This window comes from Gymnoscopelus microlampas, assembly GCF_963454915.1.
Source record: "Gymnoscopelus microlampas genome assembly, chromosome: 13".
In the NCBI taxonomy this organism is placed as follows: domain Eukaryota; kingdom Metazoa; phylum Chordata; class Actinopteri; order Myctophiformes; family Myctophidae; genus Gymnoscopelus; species Gymnoscopelus microlampas.
Genome location: NC_139950.1, coordinates 33,861,928 through 33,888,307, shown reverse-complemented (window position 1 = coordinate 33,888,307; position 26,380 = coordinate 33,861,928). Strand labels below are relative to the sequence as shown.

The 26,380-nt window shown below is 42.4% G+C and overlaps 1 protein-coding gene across 1 annotated transcript in view; it reads left to right on the top strand.

Annotated features, from left to right (window-relative positions):
- Positions 1-26,380, top strand: part of LOC311059312 (ankyrin-3-like) — a gene marked incomplete at its 5' end in the record, with an annotated part of 137,587 nt that overhangs the window by 84,828 nt on the left and 26,379 nt on the right. Inside the window, 18 exons of the mRNA XM_084077117.1 lie at positions 1,737-1,809; positions 2,027-2,083; positions 7,383-7,506; positions 9,998-10,009; positions 13,241-13,343; positions 14,274-14,324; positions 14,990-15,102; positions 16,177-16,209; positions 17,516-17,740; positions 18,079-18,233; positions 18,695-18,906; positions 19,396-19,603; positions 21,581-21,677; positions 22,615-22,843; positions 23,000-23,125; positions 23,897-24,019; positions 24,574-24,600; positions 25,957-26,038. Of these exons, the coding sequence (XP_083933243.1) occupies positions 1,737-1,809; positions 2,027-2,083; positions 7,383-7,506; positions 9,998-10,009; positions 13,241-13,343; positions 14,274-14,324; positions 14,990-15,102; positions 16,177-16,209; positions 17,516-17,740; positions 18,079-18,233; positions 18,695-18,906; positions 19,396-19,603; positions 21,581-21,677; positions 22,615-22,843; positions 23,000-23,125; positions 23,897-24,019; positions 24,574-24,600; positions 25,957-26,038 (2,050 nt within the window). The remainder of the gene's footprint in view (positions 1-1,736; positions 1,810-2,026; positions 2,084-7,382; positions 7,507-9,997; positions 10,010-13,240; positions 13,344-14,273; positions 14,325-14,989; positions 15,103-16,176; positions 16,210-17,515; positions 17,741-18,078; positions 18,234-18,694; positions 18,907-19,395; positions 19,604-21,580; positions 21,678-22,614; positions 22,844-22,999; positions 23,126-23,896; positions 24,020-24,573; positions 24,601-25,956; positions 26,039-26,380) is intronic.

Genomic DNA, 26,380 nt, shown 5'->3' with positions numbered 1-26,380 from the left:
GCGGCAGTGATGTCAGACTTCGGAGCTCTATCCACCTTATTCCTGGCCACGCCCACTGTGAGCCTGGCCATGCCCACTGTGAGCGTGGCCAGGTAGGGGAGTAGGGGAGGTGGGAATGAGTTTCCTGTTCACTAGTGTTGCCATGTCTGCTTACAATAAGCAATTTGAGCCTTTTTTTTAAGTGTAGTTGCTTAATTGGGCTTGCTTTCTAATATTTTTTAAACCAGTGGTTCCCACATTAATATGTATTTGTCCACTGAGTTGCTTCTAAATTTTTCACGCCGTTTGGTGCCCCCCTCAAGGTTGGTGCCCTGTGCTTCAGCACCTCAAGCCCGTTGGATAAGCCACCACTGGATTTGACACATTGTGAGCTTGTTGATCTGCTATTTTCAAATAGCCGATGTAAAGTGGTCAAACTGTGCCAAGTTGCTTTTTTTGGGCTTGTTTTCATAGACCTGGCCGCTTGTTTATTTAGCAGAATCTGGCAACACACTGATTACCTGCATTACACCTGCAGTAGCCTACTAGGGAGGAAGTGAACAGATATTGAATGAAGCAGCACACAAAGAAAAACTCAATGGCGCCCCCTATAAGAGGCAGTGGTGAAACCCTGGAGAAGGCCAGGAATAAGGTGAATACTGTAGAAGCTGAATGAATTGACATTCTGTTGGGCCACATTACAATTTGGATTGCCAAGCAACAACATCAGTCCAGACAGTGTGTGAACCAGTCACGTGTGTGATGTCGTCTTGACTGAGTGACATGCCAGGATTGAGCTTAAGGTTTCTCCTCAAATAGCCCTAGATCACTGACAGTGACCTGATTCATTCACGTGTATAGAAGCCAGGGGAAGAGGGGGGAGGGTAGAGGCTGTACGAAGGTAAAGAGATGGCATAATTTGCGAGACAGAGTTAACAAACAGAGGGAGAGAGAAGTCATTGGCAGGATCTGCAGCAGTGAACATGGATCATGCTGTCTCTGTATCTTTAAGATAACGTTCCTCCCCTTGTACCCGTTTGTGACAGCGATATATTATTCATGTTGGCCTCGGCTGTCCCTTCACATCACTGCTGAATGGAACCTGCTCTGTGGGACCGGCATTGGTCATATCAAGTTGGTTGGGTGGAAGTTGTTTTGCAATGCATCCATGACTATAACTGCTATTAAAAGGATCCCTGGCTAATAAGCCTTATATGCCTTAATACATTATAATTGCCCTCTATAATTAAATTAGAACATTTTAATATTTTATTTATATATTTTTGTATATGTTTTTTTTATTACGACATGCTAATAACATTTCTTAGGGCTGGACCACACATGGACAAATGACATCATCAGCTTGCGACGGGTGTTGTCCCCCTTGAATAAAAGATGAACTATTTCTAAAATAAATAAAATATTTAAGGTGTTTTTTTTATTTAATTTTAGTTATAGAGGGCAATTAGAATGTGTTAAGGCATATTTGGCTTATTGGCCAGGGATCCTTTTAACATTTATATTGGGCCTTTATTATTTTCCAAGTGATAAAACATGGAATGTCATATATGGAAATAACATGTTTTCGCAATTCAACACGTTATCCCCCTGTGGAATTGGATTAGATTGGAAATGTTTATTTTTGTTTTTATGGATTAGGTATGAATGTACTTCCTGCAGCAGTGACAGTGGTAGGGGTGTTGTGTTGTGTCATGATCTGCTATTCTCATTTGTCCATCTGCTTTTCTTGTTCACAGACTGCGACTGAAAAACATAAAATCAACGTCCCAGAGACCATGAACGAGTTCCTCGACATGTCCGATGATGAAGGTACGAGCCCAATTTCAGAACTCCCTTCACGTAATCAGCCACGCCTTCCAGAGTGCTAAGAGTGAAATTAGCTTCCTGATAATCGTCTGACTTGTGTTTGGTGTTAATTGAGTGCATGACCTCCATACACTAGTGAATGCCATATGTGATTGTGTGCTACGTGTTGTGTTATTGAACATTTTGCATTTTTAACCCTATGTGTATTCAAATCACACAGTCCGGGCGAATATGCCTGAAATTCTCAATGAGGAGTGTATGTCAGGTGTTGACGAAGGTATTTCCCACCCGTATGCTTCCTTACGCCATCTTTGTTGTTTGTTTCCCACTCACATACCACTGTCCGCCCAGCCGTCACCTGCTTCCTGTTGTCGGAGAGCTAACCATCGTGCCACTGCCATGCTATCCTCCTCTGCTTTACTGTTTTACTGTTTAAAAGGAAGTTGCCTGGCAATGTCACTCTATACACACCCCCAGCCAGAATATACGCACACTCTCTCTCGCTCTAAGTTGCACACACTATTTCTTGATTATGGAATGTTAGTTATGCAATTCAAGGCACTATTATTCCCAAAACTTTGGTTTTGGTCTAAACTTATTGTCCTTCTAGGTCTTACAACACACAGATATTCTATTCCATTTGAGTTTTCTTGACTTTTGTGGCTTGCCAGCAAGAAAGTGTACAGTTCTCATTTTGTCAGAGAACATGTCAGAGAACGTGTGAGGTTGTTTTAAATTTTGGCTGGTCATAGACAATCCAGTCATGCTAGCTGGCAAACTGCTCTAAGTGACCTGCTTTCATTTACAAATGTCGACCTCATTTTCACTTACACTCAAAATGACATTTTTGCTGAAATCACTTTGGGACATTTTTTTGGGTTTCTCATCATTGTCAACACCACAAGCAGCATAAAATACATAACTGTGCTCATCAAGCACTTTTCAGTTATGTAAAGTACTATATAACTTGTGCTCAGAGCTCAAACTCTGTTTGACAACAGTTAATAATGACACGCGGAAAACTAGGGTATAGTAATCGTAGTTCAAATTCATAAAGAAAATGTATCTCTTCCTATAGCCTTATTTACATTCAATGAAATGTTAATAGTATTATGTGTAATATAACACAATAAATGACATAATATAAGTAGTCTGCAGCACATTGGGTACTTATGTTACCAGTTTATGCACAATAAAATCTGTTAATTTAACTCTGCAAGTGTACAATTTGACCTGTAATTATTACAGTAAGAGTTCAATTAACACTGAGGATTTTACTGTGTGGCACAGGTCACATGCTGATAAATTCAGGCCCCTCGTCCTTTTGTTTTGGAACCAGAGCGGACAGGCCTGTAAAATTGATGAGCTTGTTCATGCTCTGTTGCTCAGGGGACCATGGACTCAGGTGTGGAGTTTCTATGTCAGGCGATATGGCTAGACTCAAAGGGTTACACACACACACACACACACACACACACACACACACACACACACACACACACACACACACACACACACACACAAACAGAGAGACGCACACACGCATTCATACATACAAACACGCACCTATCAGTAGAGAACGGATGACTTTTCACTATGGACCATAGACCTGGTAAAAGGTCAAAATCTGGAAAATCTGGGTATGTTCATTATGATGGGTTGCTACTACACATTATAAGCCAGTGTGTCTGCACAGCCTCATGTGCAGCAAATGGTGTTAGTGCTCACTCAGTGATCACTCATGTCATGGTGTTATTGATATCCAGCACTGAGCAATAACACCTTGCCCAATAGTAGTACACAAGAACGGGCTGAGATAGCTGTTGCATACAAGCCTGAGTTTGTCTATGCAAGTTGTTGTGGTCTTGTATACAGTATGTTTGTGTGAAAGTGAGCGTGTATGTATGTGCACGCGCACCCGTGCACAGATGTGTGTCTCTGCAAGTCAAAGAGTGAGTGCAAGCTTGTGCACTTACTTATGCATAGCTATGTATGTCTTTGTTTGTCTTTGTTTGCCTACACGCATGCATGTGCGAGGAGCGGCTTGTAAGGAGTTTCTACGTGTCTTTAATCCCATAATGTTGGAGGCCAATCCCATTAGTCTGCAGGTACAGGAGCGGATGAGGGGAATCGTGACAGGTCACTCTCTCTTCTCTTAATGTCATTTTTTCCTGCATTTGTAAGCTTTATTTCTTAGTTAGGAGAGAGCAGAGACAGGAAACCCAAGGGCAAAGAGAGGAGAGACATGCGAGACGAGACCCAAGAGTCGGATTCAAACTCTTGGTCTTTGCGGCTCACAAGGAGCACGTGGTCCTGTGTGCTAACTGGCTGAGCCACCAGACACCCCCCATCATGACAGGTCACTCTATGTCAAGATGTGTGTGTAACCTTGACATGCTGACGGCTGATCTCACGCTTTCTAAGGATCACACCCCCTGGCAGGCCACCATCTTTAGATTAAATCCTTTCTACTTTCTACTGTACTTATAATAGCTGTGTGTAGCGTAATCCCCAGCACAACATAGTGGATATTGTTTACAATAGATCTGCATAATGTTTTCATCCCTAGTACTGGTAGAAAGTTATTGCAATCATTAATGACCTACATAATTATATCAATTAAAGGCTTTTTTGATTGATTGAATACTTTATTAACAGTTTGCAAAAAGGTACAGAGGCACCGTCATACAATAATGCTTAAAGGATTACACTAAAAGTCCTGCAGAGGGCTTTTCATTGTGGTCCTGTGTATTCAATTCATCAAGACATACAGTATAAAGACAAACAATACTATACAAGACATCACCAATACTAGGAGCAGTAAAAGTATATTTACAGAAAACATTGGGGGGGTCATTTCTTTTGGCAAGCTAGAAGACGTGTCTAGGTCCAGCTGCAAATTGCAGACAGGTGCTCTTTTATTGCGGCAGACTTTATATACAGTCCATTTACAAAAGGGTAAATGATGCGCCATGGGGCTATTTGTAAAAGAACACAGCAACTAGATGGTCATTGATTTCTTTTTTTTCTCTTATTATTTCATATGCAAGTAGAAATTAAATCAGAGCTTCAAAACATTTGACTCTTGAGAAAAGTAAACAGTCCTCCAAGTTTTGCCATAGATGTCCACACATTCTCAGGTTAAAATACATCTTTGGAAAAAGAGACTTTATGCATATGAAATATTGTATCAATATAATAATATATAATATATATTAATATACCAAAATGTAATTTGAATTTGAAATGAATAAATAAATAAAAATCCCACTAGCTCAGATTTGGGGGACAGTTTCTATTAACTCCCCCCCAATTATAGCTTTCCGGGTGAAGGGCAGCCAAATTCCCAATCCTTGTATCACCCCACAGAGGAAAACAGTACAGGAGGAGGGTTCAGGAGGGGGGCTGTCCTGTCCTCCTCAACGAGGGTTTTGTCTCTCTCTCTCTCTCTCTCTCTCTCTCTCTCTCTCTCTCTCTCTTCTTCACTCTCTCCTCTCCTCCATACCAGACTAGTTAGTCTCTCTTGCCTTCGAGGAGGCATTTGTTTACATTTAGGACTATCAGATTACTGCGCTCACACAAGAGCCACAGAATACTTCCAATGCGGTCCTCTCTCCCTGTCTGTCTGCCGCACGGTGTTGATGCCATTTCAACTGGTGTTTTACTGGACAGCTGACCCAACCATCAGAACCATGCAAGTCGGAATCAGTTGGGATTCTACAAGAACTTCTCCGTGTCTAAATCCAATGGGATGATCTTTTCGTTGAGCCGCCTACAACACAAGGAACTATTAACCCCGTCAGTCAGTCAGGTGGCTGGTTGTGGACTTTTACTTTTTTCCGGGCGGCAATAATGCGCTGTTTCGCTGCGAGGCGTCCGAAAAGTCCGCATAATTTCAACTTTGCGGCAGAAGACAGGAGACAGAGACACTCGTTCCTCTTAAACACTTGTATCACCAACAGTACGGATACAGTTATTCAAGTCTGTGGGCGTGTAACGGGTTAATTGATCGCCTACGTGCGTCCAGTCGACAGAGGGAAACTTTTTCCATCAACACTAACGGACCAGCCGATCTTCACGTTCTCATCCCATGTGCAGCAGCGTCTGAATGGGCTGCTGTATAATAATATTAACCCACGCCACTGGACTTATTTTTGTTGGGGATTTGGGGGGATAAACAGTTCTGGTGGTATATTGCAGTGAATTGGAAATTGAATCGATATGGCTGCGTTAGGCATAGGTAAGTTTTTTTTTTTTTGGCAGCTAAGAGTGTTGTGATGTTTTTGAAAGGGCACTGTGAATCGAACTAAAAGAGAGGGAGGAGGAGGGAGAGGGAGAAACACCGAGAGAGAGAAGCAGAAGGGAGAGAGACAGTGAAAGATAGGGGAGAGAGAGATAGAGAGAGAGACTGAGACAGTGTTGTAGAGAGAGAGAGAGAGAGAGGGAGGAGAGAGACAGACAGACAGTAGAGAGTGAGAGAGCTAGAGAAAGAGAGAGAGAGAGAGAGAGAGAGAGAGAGAGAGAGAGAGAGAGAGAGAGAGAGAGAGAGAGAGATAGAGAGAGAGAGAGAGAGAGAGAGAGAGAGAGAGAGAGAAGCTTGCCGTGACGTTATAGCTCAGTGCTGCATCATCAGCTGTAAAAATCCTTACTCACTGGCGTGGCTCGTGTTGTTGTTGCGGGAGATTGTAAAGCTTACAGTCGTGTTCAGACCGTGCGGTGTGTTTGAATGGGACGGAGATAAAACATAGACACATTGTAGCAGCGCGTCCACATCATCATCACTGGATTCAATGTTTCCAGTCCAGACTCGGAGCACAGACAGAGAGTTGCGGCAGTATCCGAGGTAGCAGCGTCGAGGGGGAGGGGCTGCAGTGAAGGAGCCAAGGAGCAGCCAGGCAGCACACACACACATACACACACGCACGCACGCACGCGCGCACACACACGCACGGGCTCGGACATGAGGGAGAAGGAGAAACGCTCACGCCGCTCAGGCGGCATCATTGATCGGCGTGTCATAGTCCACCGGTCCGCCGATCGAGGTGCGGTGCAGTGCTTTGCGTTCCTAGCTTTAAAAGCTCCCGTGGTGTTTTTTTTTTTTTTTTTGGGGCTCTGTGTTGAGATGCTAGAGCTAGAGGAACTGCGTTTTGTTTTACAGCAGAGCTGGTCTACCGCAAAGATGCTGCTGTATTTCTATGATCGCAGTTCCTACACTGAATAATTTCTAGGCTCTAAAAATACCTCTGCTATTTCAGTCAACGGTGCATAAGCTCATTAGGACTGTGTTGTTGTCATGCCACGGTCAGGCGAATAGACCAAAGAAAAGTTGCAGTGAGCAATGCAGGCCTGTTTGGTCTGATGATAGACTGATGCTAATGCATTCTCACAGGCCTCCTCTAAGTCCTATAATCAAATAAAGGGAAGGTTAATGCGGGTTGGTGTTATTCCTTTAAATGCCTTTCTTTTTTTCTTGATCGAAGTGCCGCATCCAACAGCATACTGTACCTCTTTCTCTGGATTGCCTTGCCTCAGTACTAGGCTAACACTGGGATTGTATGATTTCCACCCTCCTCCAGGTGAGGATGCAATGACCGGTGACACGGACAAATACCTGCGGCCTCAGGACCTCAAAGAGCTGGGAGATGACTCACTTCCTCAGGAGGGATACATGGGCTTTAGTATAGGAGCCCGCTCAGCCAGGTAGGACCCTGTTCACTTTGGTGATGAGATGGTTCATTGTGAAAACAACAGATATTCTTTGGTGCAGTGTGGTGCTGGTATGATAATAGTAATGTCTTTGTGTTGCCCATAGGGTTATTGAGTTTTGTGCTTTTGTCATAGTAAAATCGTTTTGAGTTTAAATAACATAAGATTTTACTGTGTATGTTTGCCAATGTTTGCTGCTGTAGTTGTTTGTCATATATTGTTCTGAAATATGTCATACCGTGGCATATACCGTGTGACTCAGATTTTATTGTTTCTCATTTATTGAAAGACACACACACTTGCAGGCACTTACACCCAAAACCATGCACACCCACATACACTTACTTAATATTCACAAATAGTTATTACACATAGCCTGCACAGAGCCAAAGCCACCAGAAAGTCCCTGGGAATTTGCCATTTAATGGTTAAACCTGGCAAAATGATTCAGCACTTGTGTGGCCTAATTAAAAGTCTCAGAAGATTACAAATTGGCCACCCAGGACCCCCAGCCTGTTATACACCTAATAACTTGAACTCTGACTACAGGGACTATAGCCACTGTTCTCTGCCTTTTGTTCAAACACAGGCAGGCTGTTATGTGGACAGCTGTAGCCCTTATACAGTAAAATCCTCTGTGTTCATTTATCCATTTGTAACTCTGACAGTGTACCTACATTTGGTCACATTTGTACACCCTCACAGTTAAATGAACACTCAGGTTTTTACTGTGTACTTGGCTGTTCACTATGGGCTTAGCTATATAGTTGTCCCACACAGTGGAAAATTGGAAATCTGCAATGAAAGCGCATCAGATGGGCCCATGTTGGATTGTGCGGCCCGAGCACATTATGGGCTGTGTATTGTGGCCCGCTCTGACAGCTGGCTGATGCTTGGCTGGATGGAAACAATACCAGTGACATTGACAGGAAACAGCTAGCAGCAGCAGCTAGTCCATGGCAAACACCAGAAGCAAACAAACACACTGTGAGCTTCCACCAAAGACCAGTTATTGATGAAGCCTCATGGGTGGGCAGTGGGCAGTTCCGTTATGCAATGCAGTTTTGAAAGGAATTGTAACTTTTCAAACCATTTAGTGGTTGCTAGCTGTTGGGCAATGGTCAAATGTAGTGCCAGCTGACTTAATGGATAATTATCATCAACGAGTTGCTTATCTGTGAGTATCTTAGTATGTGTGTGTGTGTGTGTGTGTGCTATTATTAACCACTTGAACCCTAGAATCCCTATTCAGGGACTAATATTCAGTCTATTAGTCTCAGAAAAGGGACACTAGGGTTCAACAAGCTCACAAGAGCTTGTTTATCGGCTATTTTCTGAGAAGATATTTACTGTAGAGTGAAAACAGGAAGGGGAATCTGGAAGTATTAGGGTTTAACGTTGTTTATTCAAAAACAATATTTGGTAACATGTTACTTAAAGGTCGGGTCTATAATGCATTATAAATCACATTTATAATGCATTATAATGCTCTTATAAGGCATAGTTCATAACACTCTTTATACATGTTTATAATTATGCATATAACAACTTATAACAATATTTATGAAGTATTATAAGTGCTGGTCATAATGCATTATAAGCTTTGTCATCATAACTACCATAACTTAGTCAGTTATAAGGTTCAAGGTTCAAGGCTGTACTTTATTGTTACATCCTGTGTACAGGTACATAAGAGTAAAACTTATTTTAGTTTGGCTTCCTTCAGACAATGCAGCAGCATAGATAATAACAGAATAATGATAGAAATCGTAAAAAGATTTAAAGAACAGAAAGAGAGGTATCTTTGTTATATGTTGTTATGCATAATTATGAACATTTTTAGCAAGTGTTATGAAGTTCCTAATCATTTTTTCTCTCCTCCTATTCTGTCAGATGAATAATTGTTGTTGGTATAATGTCATTGTAATGTACTGCAGTAATTGCACTTTCAAGAACACTGTTTGTGCACTGAAATTGCTGACATCTCTGTCTTGGTAAGAAGGTGGTTTAAATGTACTGCTGTGTATTACTGCAGTGAAATATTTTATTGATCATTGAATATACACAGTCAAACCCTCAGTGTTAATTTATCTCTGAAAGTGTACAAATTGACTGGGTCCTCCATTTTGATCTGGACCCGTAAGACTCCATTGTTTCTAAGTTGAATTAACACTGAGGATATTTCCTGTGCACGATGCTGAGCAAACTGCTTTTCTTTGCCTTACCTTTCTGTTTATGACATCGGCATTGCATGGTTTGCTGTTGGACTGGGCCTTAAAACACGTGCACACACCTGTGCCTAGTCTGGGAGTGCAACCATGCAAAGGCGCAGCATCAATGTCATATAGGGAGACAAAAAAAAAGAAACCCACAGCATCTCTTTGCTTTGATGTCTTCAAAACTTGCTTTGCTTTTCACTGTGCTCTATTTTGCTCTTTTCCTTCTTGTTCTTTTCCTTGCACTCTCTCTCCGTCCCTCATTCTAGCCCTAGGATCAGGTAAGAAAAGAGTAGTAGTTGTAGATAAGTCGTAGTAGTTGGCCACATTAGTCCTGTATGGCAGTGGTTCCCAAACGTTTTGGTTCGAGACCCAAAAGAGAAATTTGATTATAATGGTTATAATGCATTATAAGCTCTGTGGAACAGAGCTTATAATGGCCCAAAACTAGTGAACATAGCCAATCTACAAGCTCATCGTGACACACTGTGAGCTTCTAGATCTGCTATTTTCGCTACTTCTTAAGTATATAAAATGTCTGGAATTCATTTATTGGGGAGAATTTATTAAATTATTTTGAAAAAGGTTGTTATTTTTAAAATGTTTGATTATTTTTTATTTCTGAAAATCTTTTGAATTGATAGTAAAAACAATTAGAAACAAAAAGGATATAATAAAAAATCGGTCCGCGACCAAAAATTGGGTCTCGACCCATTGTTTGGGAAACAGTGCTGTATGGTGTCTCTCTCCCGTAACGCCTTCACGGTAAGATCCTTACTCTCAGAGTGTACGAATGTAACGAAATAAACCCGCAAGTGTCCATTTGGTTACGTTTGTACACTCTTGGAGTTAGAAATGGATAAATTAACAGCGAGGATTTTACTGTGTTGATTTACGTCCCCCTGACCCTAAACCCATAACCCCCCTGCAACCTCATCCACAAGCCATGTCCCTGTGCGCAAATACGTACTGTATGTCAACCTCCTGTGTTATTTCTCGGCCATCCGCGTGTCTGTTTTTCATACATTTCATTTTGAGATAGTTGATCACCCGTTCACCTTATTTTCTCATCCCTCAAACCAGAGTCATCATATTTGCAAGCAGGAAAAATAAGTTTTTGTTTTATGCAGGGTTTTGCAATAGAGCAATAGTCACAGTGGAAATGAGAAAATAAATGTGCCGTGTTTTGTTTTGTTTTGTTGTATAATGAGAAATAACAGGCTTGTCTTCACTTTGAGTTGTATTGTGTTAATTAACCTCCCTAACGTTTTTGTATGGTGTGGTTTGAAGTGGCACCTTCCCTGTGGTATCATTATTTGGAAGTCCCACACAATGTAACTTCCAGGGATCAATGGTGAATAAACTTCCATGGATCAATGGTGAATTCACAAGCAGTACCTTCATCTAGCTGTAATGCACAGGGTATACAGAGTGTGTTTTGTTATTGAAGATGGCCCTAGTGTTCCCCAAAATTCCTGAAGATACAGGACAATGCACAGTAATATGCAGAGATGGAAACTCTACAGCCTTAAATGTGAATTTTGGCCAGGCAGTTAGAAAGACCCCACATAAACCATGGGTCACTTTGACAAAGGACAGACTTTCCAACCCCCCCGCCCCCCTCATACACACACACACACACACACACACACACACACACACACACACACACACACACACACACACACACACACACACACACACACACACACACACACACATTTGCAGTCACGCGCATGCAAAGACTCACATAATCATCTCTTTGAGACCACGCAGACGCGTTCCTAAAAATATAGCCTACTACGCTATAAGGGCCATAGGAGACAGTACAACTGGGTGTATGTATGGCACAGCAAACAGAGTGGAGGTTAGGGGTTTGGCAGATTGATCAACAGTAAAATAAATGGACCAACAAAGAGAGAGAGACAGGGAGAAGAAAGACAGGGAGCAATTAGGCAGTGAGTGATATAGAGAAAGAGCGGGCGAGAGAGGCAGGGAGTCATAGGAAACAGGACAAGATGAATCCAATCCATTGTGAAAACAAACATGTACTATAAATAAAAAAAAAGTGCGGAAATATACAGCATATGTAAATTGAACTCTAGCAGGGAGAGAAAAGAAAGAGAGAGCGATACAATGAGGAGAGAAGTAAGGCTGGTCGATTAAAGGGATAAAAGTGGAGTGCTCAGAATAGGTTTCAGACGCAGAAATAGACTTAAAAGTTTGATGACGGAATTAGAAGCAAATAACAGAGAGGGTGAAAGGGCGAGAGAAAGGAAAGACTTGAGAGGAAAACAATCTTTCAGAGCTAATAGTGGGAGCATGAAAAGGCAAAAGAGGGGAGAGGAGGATGGATAGAATGAGAAAAAGGACGAAGCTATGAAGAACAAACACAGTGGAGGGGCAGGCGGGGGTGAGTGCTGCCATGCCACCGGGTCCATTCAGGCCGTGCAGACAGAGTTGCTTGGTAACTTCGACAGCAGGGTAGGCAGTGCTGTGCTGAATAAAGGGCTTCTCTCTGTGCTGAATAGGGTGCCCACACAAATGCGCTGAGCATTGCACTTTCTCCCCCTCGCACACTAGCTCTATCCCTCCGCACACGCGCACACATGCGCATGCACGCGTGCGTATCCATCCTCGGACACACAACGCCACAAACCAGTAGGCTAAAATGATGTGCAGCATTGTGCACGCATTTGCATTCGCAGTCGGTTAACAGAGGCACTGTAGGGAAGAGAAAGGGCGGGTCAGTGTGCATGTGCGTGCACACGCTCACACAAAAATTTGCGTTCTGCACTGATTGAAACAGGAGAGAAATCTACAGTTCTGCATTCAGCTTCAGAGAGAGGTAGCGACTAGCGAGTCTACAACAAAACAGGCAGATGCCACTGCACCGTCATAAAGCACACTGCAGCAGGACAGAGAGGAATAGACAAGGGTCTGTGTTGGTAATGCTGAAGCTGGTTGGTCAGGTCAATTAATAATGGATCAAACCTAAATGGAATCACCTCCATGGACCATAGACATTTTGGCCAAAGCTTAGCTCTAATATTGCCATACACTGAATGTATAATTCACGTACAAAGACTTGCAGTCTCACTCTCTCACTATACACGTCATAATTTCGACGAGCCATATCGCATCCGTGTTCGCGACACGCCCCAAACCATACAGTATCAACAACAACTCTTCTGTGTTCTCCCTTGATCTTCCCTCAGCCTCTTTATTCCTCTCTCTCTCTCTCTCTCTCTCTCTCTCTCTCTATCACTTAGCGCAAACAAAGCTGACCTCACTCTCATTTCCATCTCTGAATAACCAACACCTATAACCAACACCTCTCTCTCTGCTCTTTCGGATGCTCTCTGCATCCAGCCAATCAAAGAACTACATGGGTTCCCTGGAGGTTGCATGTTAGTTAATGGATTCCTTTTTGCTTTTTGTGTTTGTTTTTGTGTTCTGTTCTCCCACCCCTCGCTTGTTGTCGCCCGCCTGCGTTGCGTGGTAACATATAGCCTCCGCTCATTCAGTTCGGATAGGTCTAACACCCTCAACCGGACCTCCTTCACCCGCGACAGCATGATGATCGAAGAGATCCTAGCGCCCACCAAGGACACGGTGAGCCTCTCCCTTTCTGTTGTATTTCGCCATCAACTTTGTCCCCTTTGTGTTTTTGCTCCTGACCCCCCCCTCTGACATTCCCTACCTTTCCTTTCACATATATTATCTGCCCTTCACACTCCTCCTGAGGTTTGTCTAACATTGTCTCTATTTTTCTTACGTGATTTATAGTTCAAATGTTCCATTCCCTTTCAAACCATGTGATGTCTGTCTACCTCCCCTGTCTGTTCAGTGTCTCTCTCAAGGTTCTGGGTAAACGACGGTTGCTTTAGAGGGAAGGGGTACATGTCTTGTGTCAAGGTCATACAGTGCAGGCGGCGTTGCTCTTGTTAAAGTGCTGATGACAAGTGTATAACACCTTCACTGAGAGTTTATTCAAGCCTGAGTGCCTAGGGGGAGGGCCTCCCTTTGCTTTCTCATGGAAAACCACTGTGCACTGCAGAGCTTGTCCCCCAGCCTGTTTTGGTGGGAAGGTTTCAGGAACGGAGCTAAAAGGAGAACTGTAACCTCTTGTATTGTAAACAATATTAGCAGCATAACCCGCAAGTTCAATGAAGACATTCCTCAAGATTTGTAACTGCAGATGGAGAAAATATGCACATATTATTTCAACTGCCCCTGTTGCAAAATAAGCAAATGTTTTGGCTCCTAAATTATGGTTTTGGGTTACATAGAAGTATGTTTACAAAAATAAGGATTCCACCTAGTTCGGTACATTTGTCCATTAAAAAAAAACTCACCCTAATTGGATGGATTGTGATGTATAAAGAGCATGAAACAACAAAAACAAAAGCAAAAATACATTGTGATGGATGGAGAGGATTTGCAATATGTGTTCCTTGATGGAAATACCATAACTACTAATTATTAGAGAAAGAACTTGCTACCCCTGGTGTGAATTGTCAACTATCTCTCCTTTCCCTTAAGCTTCAGAGTGTCTGTAAGGACATTTCCTACTTGGTTGACCCTCTTAATAAGGTACACAGTGTTGATGGAGGACTTCCTCTTTTCTTCAATATTCACACGCCCGGCTCACTGGTTCATCTTCCATCTGTCTGGGTATCTGTCTTTGTGTATATTTGTTTGTTTGTTAGTCTTGGGTGCACGCCATCATTCATCAGCCACTGGTCGTTGCATGGTAAACAACGTCTTTTCCCAGGCCATACTTTCTGAGTCCATGCGTTTCCCATAATACACTGTTTTTTAGTGTTTTTCTTCACAAATAAATAATTATGTAGGATACGGGTACAGTCCACTTTAGTGGCACATCTTTATGCATGCATGTTTCATTATGAGGCTGCTTTGTAAGCGTCAGATTATGTATTTGACTAAGATACATAAGACGGCCACCGCGTCGTGTGGCCGTCTGTGACATAGTTTGTGGAAGTACAGTATGTGACAAGGTGCCATAAATGTTATCAGGTCTTCTTCATGTTGTATCTCACAATAAAACTTCACTTAGATTCCATGAAGTAAAAGAGTAATGTCATAGTTTTATGTCCTATATAGTAACGATTCACTCAACTCACCCCTATTTCTGTTTTTTTTACCTGCTTCCCCCATTTTCACATTTCCATCCTCCCCTTTGTCCATTTTTTTCTTCTTTTCTTTCTCTATCTTTATCATGTCACCTCCACTACCAGCATCTGGCTGTGACCAGGTCAGACTACAGCTCAGAGTGCATGAGGCGCTACAGCTGGACTCCAGACACCATGGAGCACAGCCACAACACTGTGTCCAGCCCCGTCCACTCTGGGTAAGTTAAGACAACTGGAGAGAGTTAGCTCTCAGCAGTTAGCACACGCATGCATGCGCGCACGCACAGTGCACAGTATAACCACCATCAGTGTTCATTTAAAGCTGCAATTTGTTCTTACCTGGGATTCAAACCCGGGGGTTCTACTGCTGAGCTAAGACGGTAAGCCCGTTTGGGCAGGGGATATATTACGCTTTGAGCTTCAGGCGATACCTCTCCTCAGCTAGTAGGTGTCCTACCCGACCACAGGGATACAAATTTCTCTAAAGAAGAGCAGGGAGAACAGCTCGAACCACCGCAGATGTACTGGTTATATTGTATTAACATACAGATTGGGTAAATAACATTTTATTCACACTCAAAAAGTTATGGATTGCAGCTCCAAGAGTGTGCAAATGTTACCAGTTTATAAATGAACACTGAGGATTTGACTGTGTACACATAATAACCATTATGGTGGTCATTAGAAGCACCTGTATGTCCAGTCCACGTGTCCGTTAACACAATGCCGAAACACTTCCTGATGTTGTTCTGTCTTGAGCGTTAGCTAAATTAAAATGAAATTATAAATATACTGTATATGAGAGGTACATGTGAGGTCTACATTGCACATGCAGTGTTACAGTTGATACAACACTGCGACTCATGTAGTTAATTTGGTTAAACTGATAAAAAAAACAAATGTTCTGCTCTCAAGTTAATCTAAGTAGTTTGAATTTTAAGATAATGACCATCATAAAGTTTTCAATTGGACACTTCTGTCTTTGTAAGGGTGATCATGCAGTATTTCTTGTGACACTATGTGAAATGTTGAATGATGAAAAAAAAACATGGATCTGTCTTTTTATTTGTGTTCCTTATTTGACCCATTATTCTTTTTCCCTCCCTGTGCCACTTGAGTATTCCGTTTTCCTCAGTCCTCCACCCCATTCTTTTTATTTTTTTTATTTAATCTAAAGGTTTTGGCATTTCAGTCTTTTAAAACAGATCCCGACTGATTATGAAACGTTGATACTACGACTACATTGTTTGGGTTACGCCTCCTGCATTGTCTCCCATGTGTTTATTTTGCAGCTTGTCCTCCCCGCTCCCTCAGTATGACTCCAGGTGATGACTTGAGTCCGCTGGTTTCACTCCTTGATGTCGCAGTGATGTCACTCTCTTCTCCACTCCACTCCACGCGCTTCCCTCTCACCCCTCTCCTTCTCTTTCTCCATTCTCTGCTCATGCCATCCGTGTGGTCTGGTGTCTCATTTGCACTGCCTACAGTAGCTAGTAGTGGAAGTGGTAGTAGTCGTCCATGTGTGTGTGTGTATTACTCTCAATGATGTGCCATCTTTCTCTCGCTCTCTGTCTCTCTCTCAGAGCACATTACAATCTCTCCTCCATCTTGAAAACTTAACAGGAATTTCACCTAAATGCACCATACGAAAATGTATACAAAATGTATGCGACACAGCATAGAGAACAACGTGAACATTCTATGTTCATTCTGGAGTAACTGATGTCACAACATATGTTCAGCTTCTGCCATTCGGGGTTATTACACCTAACAGCCTCCTTATAACATACAAGCCTAGAGGTCCAATATGTACAATTAGGGAATTAAGTTAACCAACCAACCCGCCTCTTTGTGCAATTTCTTGCTCTTAATTACACCTTGGCTTTACTTTAGTGATGACTCCAGTCATCACTTTTGTGTCTTTTATTTGTGAAACTTCTGGCAAACTACAAGAGATGGAGTGGTCTGGTAAAGTGATAATCATTAGGGTTCATAATGACTGCCTGTAAACACAAGTGTGTATAAATGCTCCTTTGCCATGTATACACCCCCACCACATCCCCAGCCCCAACTCACCTTTGTGCCATTCCCAGGGGATTAACACAGCAATCCACAAACGTTAATTTTGTAGAATGGAACATGACACATATTAAACACACATCCTCTCATTGTGTCAGCTAATGGAGTCCTTAGCTTGGGTGCGACATTTGTGAAGGTGTTTAATATTTGATCACTGAACACTGCTTTAGAGGGACTGAATCTCTTGACAGTAATCTCACCTTGGGCCGCAGACCTCGACACAATTTCTCCTACAACTTCACCAGAACCCCAAAATGTGTTGGGCTTAATTTCAAACAGTGACTTAGAGTCCTAAATTGAGGCAGGTAGAGGTGAGAACTGTTAGGTTTCAGAGCTCAAAGCATCTTCTCTTTTCCTCCAAATCTTTCTCTCTCTCTCTTTTATTTCTCTCTATTTTTGTTTTCTCCCCACCTTTTTTTTGGTGTACGGTGATCACAGCATGGGATTCATCCTCCTCACTCGTATCTGTGGTATGGCTTCTCTCTTTGTCGTTCACGTCTCTCTCCCATTATTTTCCCTCCTTGTTGACTTGTTTTTATTCTCCCGCGGCAGGTTCCTGGTTAGCTTCATGGTGGATGCCCGCGGCGGCTCCATGCGAGGCAGCCGGCACAACGGCATGCGCATCATCATCCCACCCAGGAAGTGCACGGCACCCACGCGGATCACTTGCCGCCTGGCCAAGAGGCACAAGCTGGCCTACCCGCCACCCATGGTGGAGGGAGAAGGGCTGGTCAGCCGGCTGGTGGAGGTGGGGCCCGCTGGGGCCCAGTTCCTCGGGTAGGTCCCTGGCTCCGTCTTGCTGGTGTTTTGAATGTTTTTTGGTGGCCTAGTTAAATAAAGGTTGATTGATTGATTGACATTGCGAGTTCCACCTGTGAGAGGATTATAGCTGCATTATAATTATACAATATAGTTGTTGTTATTACATTTTTATTACACAAAATCTTACAAGTGAAATAACAGTAATGCATCAACCAATGCAATTAAAAATGCACGATTAGCGCTTCACCAGAGAATGCCTGGTGATTACTTCGGGAGTAACCAACTGCATAATTTTGGTGCAGGTCATTTAACTCAGCTGCCTCATAATGCGTTTAATTTGTGTTCCCTCACAGCCCAGTGATTGTCGAGATCCCTCACTTTGGCTCCATGCGTGGGAAGGAGAGAGAGCTCATTGTGCTGAGGAGCGAGAATGGCGACACGTGGAAAGAGCACCAATCCGACGCCAGGACGGACGACCTTGCCGACCTGCTCGGTGGCATGGATGAAGGTAAGGACAAGACACATTGCACGGTGTCACAAAAGGAAGTAGAGTCTGCACACTGGAAATACTATGAGAAAGCTCCGCTGTATTTTATTGTGTCAATGTTTCAAACAATCAGATCTTCATCAGGACATACTGTACATGTCCAATATTTGTTAAGTAACTGCAACTTCACGAATATTGCCCAACCAAGGCTGTAATATCTACAATCAATGAATAGGCTATAATCAATTATGTCATGTCACTGCATCGATCCAGAATCGTTCACCTTTGCATTGCGATGCATCTTCCTCAATTGTATAAAAGAAAAAAAACGGATTCATTTTCTTTTTTTATGTTCTGGTGAAGGGATAGTTCTTTTTTTACATTTCTTTGTGACATTGCTTTGTCTTTGATAATTCCTATGTCTGTGTGTTTCCAGAAACATACTTTTTTTTACTTCCTTAATAACCTCCCCTGTGTTCCAGAGCTGGACAGCCCTGCTGAGCTGGAAAAGAAGCGAATCTGCCGTATCGTCACCAGGGATTTCCCACAGTATTTTGCGGTGGTGTCACGGATTAAGCAGGAGTCTAACCACATGGGTCCCGATGGAGGAACGCTGTCCAGCACCACTGTGCCCATGGTGCAGGCCTCCTTCCCTCAGGGGGCGCTCACCAAGAAGATCCGTGTCGGCTTGCAGGTACTGCAGAACAGTGCATTGGTTGTTATGATGTTGCTCCTCAGGGGCAAGTAGTCTCTCGGAGACCTGTGCTCAGAGGAGCACACTTTTTGAGGATATATGTTATATGAAATATTATTCTTTAATCTTATAATAGACAGCGGTCATTAAGGCTGTGCAGTCATACGTCATACATATTAGATGGCTGACATCACAGTCTGGATGGCCATTAACTGGCCAAGTTAATGATGTCTAGGTGTTTATTAATATTTTTTGTTTTGTTTTACCAATCCACTCCATTATCTAATGACACCTCCCTCATTTTCGTCTCACCTCTTCTCTCCCCTCTTTACCTGAAAGATAATTGTTTTGGTAAAAAGAAATAGCAGGACTAATTGAGTTTCCTCCATGTGTGGAAAATTGGACATCCATTCTTCAAGTCAACATCCCTCTTTCATCTCTTCCTCCGTTCTTCTCTCGCTCTATCGTCCTAATCTTCTCCCCTCTCAGGCCCAGCCTGTGCCAGACGAGATGGTGAGGGCGGTGCTCGGCAACAGAGCCACCTTCAGCCCCATCGTCACTGTGGAGCCCAGGAGGAGGAAGTTCCACAAGCCAATCACCATGACGATCCCGGTCCCACCCAGGTCGGCGGAGGGCCACCCTACTGGGCACCGGGGCGACGCGGCACCCTGCCTGCGCTTGCTCTGCAGCATCACAGGCAAGTAGACAGATTTGAATTAAATTAATCATGGTGACCACAATCATGCAGTTAGTGGTCAAAACTTAAAACCACTTAAGCCATAGCTTATCCTACATTGTACGCTGGTGTCGCGCAGAGACAATAGCCGATCTACATTGCGTCATGTTGTGGGCTTTTAGGTGGCCATTTTCTGAATTTTCACCGGCCTACTCGGGAACGATGCAAGTCGGGAACGATGCAAATAGGGAATACATGCCCCACCCCGTTAAAGCTAAGTTATGCAATGTCCCATTGGTGGCTACAGTCTGGCACTTTATTTGCTCTGGCTATAGTGAATTATGCAAGAATGATGGCATGAGAGAGTTTGCCCAGTGAAGTTTGATTATCTTCAGCCTAAGCAAATAAAGTGCCGATCTAACCGGCAGGGTATCGGGTGTCCTTAAACAAGCACCAGAGACAGCAAGTGTGCAAAATCATGTCAAGGTAGAAGCGTTGCCAATGGAAATGAATGAAGGGAGAGTTATGGTGCTGTCCGCAGACGTAGCCTCACAGGCCAAATGCACAGTGTCATGATTTATGTACCTTGTGCAATTGGCCAGGTTGATGTTATGATTTGAATTTTGTCATGTTGCAGTGTGACAGAAAAGTCAAAGACTACAGTATGAGCAAGGCTTAAGTTGCTTACTTTATTAAAAAAAATATGTTACTTGTAGCTTAATCTTGTTTGTAAAGCCTGGCTCGTGGTACAACATCATTCTTATGTCATCAGTGGTCATCAAAATATGGTAATATAAATTAATTAAATATTATTGAAATGAATGGATGAATTAATTTCACATTTGGTCCTTGCTATCAGCAACTGGGGATTGCATATTTCACACACACACACACACACACACACACACACACACACACACACACACACACACACACACACACACACACACACACACACACACACACACACACACACACACACACACACACACACACACACCTTATTAATTGACTGATTTAAGCTTTTTATCTTTGTCTCCCAGTCCCTTCATGCATTTCTTCTTACATAATTGAAAGTCATCCATTTTCAGGTATAAGAATCATATGGTTTCTATGGTTAAAATATACTTATATATTATAGATGTATGTGTAATTATGGTGCTCTTATCAGTACATTTTGTTTACAGGCAGATGTTGGTACCTGCAGGGCATCTCTGCCTGACGCACCTCCGACAGTGCCTATGCACCAGCGGTTAAAATATACTTATATATAGATGAATGTGTAATTATGGTGCTTTTATCAGTACATGGTACAAAAGGTTATCTATGACTACAAATGTAAATATATATATATATATAATAGTCTACACATAATAGAGGAAAGAAAAGAAAACAGCTGAAGGTATCACGGCAAAACAAACATTTAAACTGAGAAATACATGTATCAGTAATGCACAAAATAAAGCATTTTCATATTTGGGCCAATACATTTTCACTTCAGAAGGGCAGACAGTGTTTGGGGATGAGATTGCTATAGAATGTCAGTAAATGATAGCTGGTATTTTACTGTATTTGCCAGTGTAGATTATCTAGCTATGCCGCAGACACCCCAACGGGTTGGATTTAGGAAATTATCAGTCTTTTCACCACTCACGAGTTTGCAGGTCTGTACATTCAATCAAGTGGATAAAACTCCCTAGGAGGGATGCCCCCAGAAAAACATTGTTAGCAGGAGCATTGATCCAAATATTTGCAACACCACGTACTGTACCTTTTCTCATCCATTTAACATTCTTTAAATGGACTGAGTGACTCGAAAACCAAATATCTGCAGCCTGCAGGCAGAGCAGACCTCAATGTTTGGTATGGGGGGAAAACAAGACATTTCTAGGCATAAGAAATAAAGCGGAAAGATGAGGAAAATAAAGGATAGCGGGTTATATCCCATTAACACGAGAGAGTGCATGATGTCATGCTTTGGTGTGCATCTCCCTGCAGGAGGTACGTCCCCTGCCCAGTGGGAGGACATCACAGGGACCACCCCACTGTCTTTTGTCACGGACTGTGTCTCCTTCACCACAAATGTGTCGGCCAGGTAAGTCACACACACACACACACACACACACACACACACACACACACACACACACACACACACACACACACACACACACACACACACACACACACACACACACACACACACACACACACACACACACACACACATATATACTGGGGTCACACATGGCATGTGCTGCACACATACAATACAATAATGAAGGAATAGTACTTCAAATACTATCCCACTAGCTCTATCCCATTCCCCCAAGTGACACAGCATCATTCGGATATATTGCTGAGTCGTGACTCAAGCTTGTCAATCACATGTCTAAGTGTCAACATAGAGAGAGAGAAATTGTTTGTGCGGAATTTTTGGCTACTGTAAACAAAGTCACGGAGTCCTGTCCTAACAGTATTGGAGTCATGTGGGGGCAGTGTGGCCTGATGCGAACAGAGCACTCCTTGGTCCTCTGAAATTAGATTATTACAGAGCTGTCATGTGACTCAGTGTGCCCCATCAAAGGAAAAAAATAACCAAAACAAAACTACAAAACAAAATCCAGGGTGTTAATTTATCTCTGACACTGTATTAAGTGACCAGTAATGGTCAAACAAACTCAGAATTGTGACTTATAAACAAACTCACAATTATTTTTATATTTATTCAGTGGTGCAAAATGGCTTCCATAGATTGTCACTGACAAGCAGAATACAAATGTTATGCCTTGTTAATCTGTGGTTAAAGTCTCGATTTATTAAAATGGACAGTGCATATTTAGAAAGCTCAAGCTCTTATATCTTCCTCATATCAGGCAAATGGTTTTCCTGGCTGGATCCCAGATACATATCAGTACACGATTAACATTTCCCATCCTTTTCTCCTCTCCTCTCCTCTCCTCTCCTCTCCTCTCCTCTCCTCTCCTCTCCTCTCCTCTCCTCTCCTCTCCTCTCCTCCTTTTCCTCTCCAGGTTCTGGCTCGCAGACTGTCACCAGATTCCTGAAACGGTGAGTCTAGCGTCTCAGTTATACCGGGAGCTGATCTGCGTGCCGTACCTGGCCAAGTTTGTGGTGTTTGCCAAGATGAATGACGTCGTGGAGTCTCGGCTGCGTTGCTTCTGTATGACGGATGACAAGGTGGACAAAACACTGGAGCAGCAGGAGAACTTTGAAGAGGTGGCCAGGAGTAAAGATATTGAGGTTTGAACTTTATGTTTTTTTGTTTTTTTTTACTTTATGTTTAGTGGGAGTATGGGGGGGGGGGGGGGGTATTGGTTTTATTAGCAGTAGCTCATCCCTAATGTGGTACTGTACTCTTATCTCCTGAACATTTCTTTGTTGATGGTGTTTCCATAGGTCCTTGAAAGCAAGCCTATCTATGTGGATTGCTATGGAAACCTGTCCCCCCTGATCAAGACAGGACAGCAGTTGGTTTTCAGCTATTTTTCCTTCAAGGAAAACAGACTTCCTTTCAATGTGAAGGTATTTTTTTTGTAATTATGACGTTTTATACATTTAGCTGACACACTCTAATCATGAGTAAATTGGAGGCAAAGTGTTTGAATGTCTTGCCAAATTAAACTTTGACAGGACACACAGCTATGGAGGGAATTGGACCTGCAGCCTTACAGTAATTCTACCTAGCCACTGTACTATGTACTGTACCTACTATGGGCCTGTTGATGTATGTGTGTCACTGATTGAATGATGTCAGGAATGAAATGATCGTCCTCTAAACATGCTGACATGCATAGATATCATCAATGATGTCCTTGCAGTATCTGATGCAGTATCCTAAGACCAGGAACACCAGAGTGATTGATTCTCACATGGCAGAGCCAAGCTAAACTAAACTAAACAGGCTAGACTTGTGCTTGTCAGACTCTGCATCACAATGACCACAATGTTAACTTCATGGCATTCCTGTTTTTCTTCTCATATATTTCATTAAATACTGCCTAAAAACTGGATATATTTTAAGATATTTTCTGCTTGACCAATATTTTATGTACATATATGCAACAAATACCTAACTTAAAATCAGTAATTTTTGTTATACTTTTTCACTTTGGCATTCATTCTGAAGTAAAAGGTGATGTTTTGGTAATGGCAGAATAGTTGACGAGAAATAGCAGATTATATCGGAAGCCAAATGCAGCAATCCTCCCCATTTTAGTATTATTTGCTCCTAAATATTTAGATATTACTCGTTGGGCAAAATTAATTGAATTATCATGATTTGGTTTTCTACAGATCAGGGACATGAGCCAAGACCCGTGTGGCCGACTCTCCTTCCTGAAAGAACCGAAAAACAGTAAAGGTCTTCCACAGGCTGCCATATGCAATTTGAATATCACACTGCCAATTCACCGGAAGGTAGGCTCAACTTATTTGTAAGGTTTATTCTCCGTATAGGCCATGTCATACCATCCTCATGTAAATGAAATTGAAAGATAGAACGCAAATGTTTTAATGCCAAGGGCAAGTGTTGAGAACTTCATTTGGTTTAGAAATGCCTGCCTGCAGCTTGTGTCTTTTATGGGTGTTCAAGCCTGTGCCAGCCATGAGACCCCACAGCGTGCACACATGCAGTCACGCACGTTTGATTGCCTGGCTCTCCATGGGCATTGGAGAATCATGTAAAAAAAAGAAAATGCACTTCTCTCTTTTGTTTCCTTTGACGTGGTGTTCATTGATCATGAGAAACAATATAATATGTCGCTGTTTGCTTTTGTTACTTTGCTGGATCTTCTTTTCTTTTTTTTACCGTTTTATTAATCTCATAGCTTTTTTCCCAAGCCTTTTGTTGTCTTTGCTGCACCATTGTCATTCCCTAAGTTTTGTTTCCACCTCCCCGCCCCACTATAACGCCCCTGCTGTCCATTGTGTCATCTCTTTCCGCTCCCACGATGCATCTTGGAAACCCGCAGGATATGGAGTCTGATCCTGATGATGAGGTAAATGGATTCTTCATCATCGCATTGACCTGCTTCTTCTCTGTCGTCCTTTCCGTTGGCTTTGTCTCTGGGGCCGTAGCAAATTAACCGTGTTGTTGTGAGGACTTTTGTTCTATGGCGCAGTGACTGTTGAGTTGAGGCTTTTCATGGCAGATCTTCCTCATGGCTTTTAGTCATTGCTGAAAAGTGACCTCATCGTACGATGCGTGCATGAGCCAAACTGTTGGTTTTGTTTTACTCAACAAGGTTTCTTTAGTATTGTCCTCATCCTGAGTCCTGCGGAGACAATCTCCGCGCCACGCCTCAGCTTGTTTTCTTTTCTCCTTCCGCCATCTCTGTCCTTTCCATACCGTACGGAAAATCACGAAGTCTCCATAGTATTTATAGACTCATAGGAAATTTCATACGGGACCATGGTACCTAAAACATAAATAAAACAAAACTTTAACCTTCAGCCACATCTATGTTTTTTAAATTCGTTTAGGATTTCCTTTTACCGCATGCACCCATGTCCTCAACCTGACTGTAACAGACTAAACAATAATAATGGTCCTTCGTCTGCATGATTAGCAGGAGATAATTATTTGATCTTAATCAGAAACATTTACTCTGTATTACATTTGTTCCCCATCTATGCTAATGAGAATATTTGACAAATAATAGACAAATAATGACCCCCCCCCCCCAAAAAAAAAAAACATCCTCATGTGAAAATGACACATTTTCAACACTAGAGGTTCGGGCTGCTAGAGTTCAGCCCTCACACCTACGTCGCACCGCCAACCCCACTGATATGCCCATATATGGACATCTCTATTCATTTATTTGATCTTAATCAGAAACATTTACTCCGTATTACATTTGTTCCCCATCTATGCTAACGAGAATATTTTTTACCAATAATAGACAAATAACGACCCCCCCCCCCCAAAAAAAAACATCCTCATGTGAAAATGAAAGATTTTCAACATACCTCACATAAACTGTGATTTTCTCTATGCCTATTTTACTTGAGTAGATAGGCAAAGCATCTATTGCTTGCATAGATGCCCATTTATATAATGAAATGCACCACCCAACCAAGGTGACACTCCCTCCCACCAATTAGAGTCAAGCATTGTCTCTTAGTCATCCAGAGGTGACTCTACAGTTCGGTCACCTACAGTGCCTCCCCCTGTGCCAGTACTACTAACAGCATGCACTGACGCACTGCAACCATCCCAAAATTCCCCAGACACAGCAGTGTCTGAATTTACTAAATTAACATAAAAGATGATACATATATACATCCGGTCCTTTAGAATACCATTTTTTATGTTAAATCATCTTTTTTGTTCTTTTTTTTGTTTGTTGCAGACTGAAAAGCCAGACCGACGTCATACCTTTGCCTCCTTAGCTTTGCGTAAGCGCTACAGCTATCTGACTGACCCTGCATTGAGTGAGTTTCCTTTTTACTTCCATGAAATCATCAAATTGAAATTATATTGTTGACTCTACTTTAATGAAGTTCAGTGTCAGGTGGTCCCGTTTTGCAGTATATTTTTCATACAGCCACAGCGTAGCAACATGATCCACAGTCATTCATTGTCAGCTGACATGCCATGATCCACAATCATTCATCAAATGAGCCATTTGCATGGTTTATTGTGTGTTTTACGCTTTGCCCACACCCTACCCCATTTTGTGAAAATCTCCCTGTTTGAACTTTATTGTTGTTTTATATGTGTGGAAACACTGGCATTGCATTATCCATTTGTTCATTTATGATTTGGAAAAATGT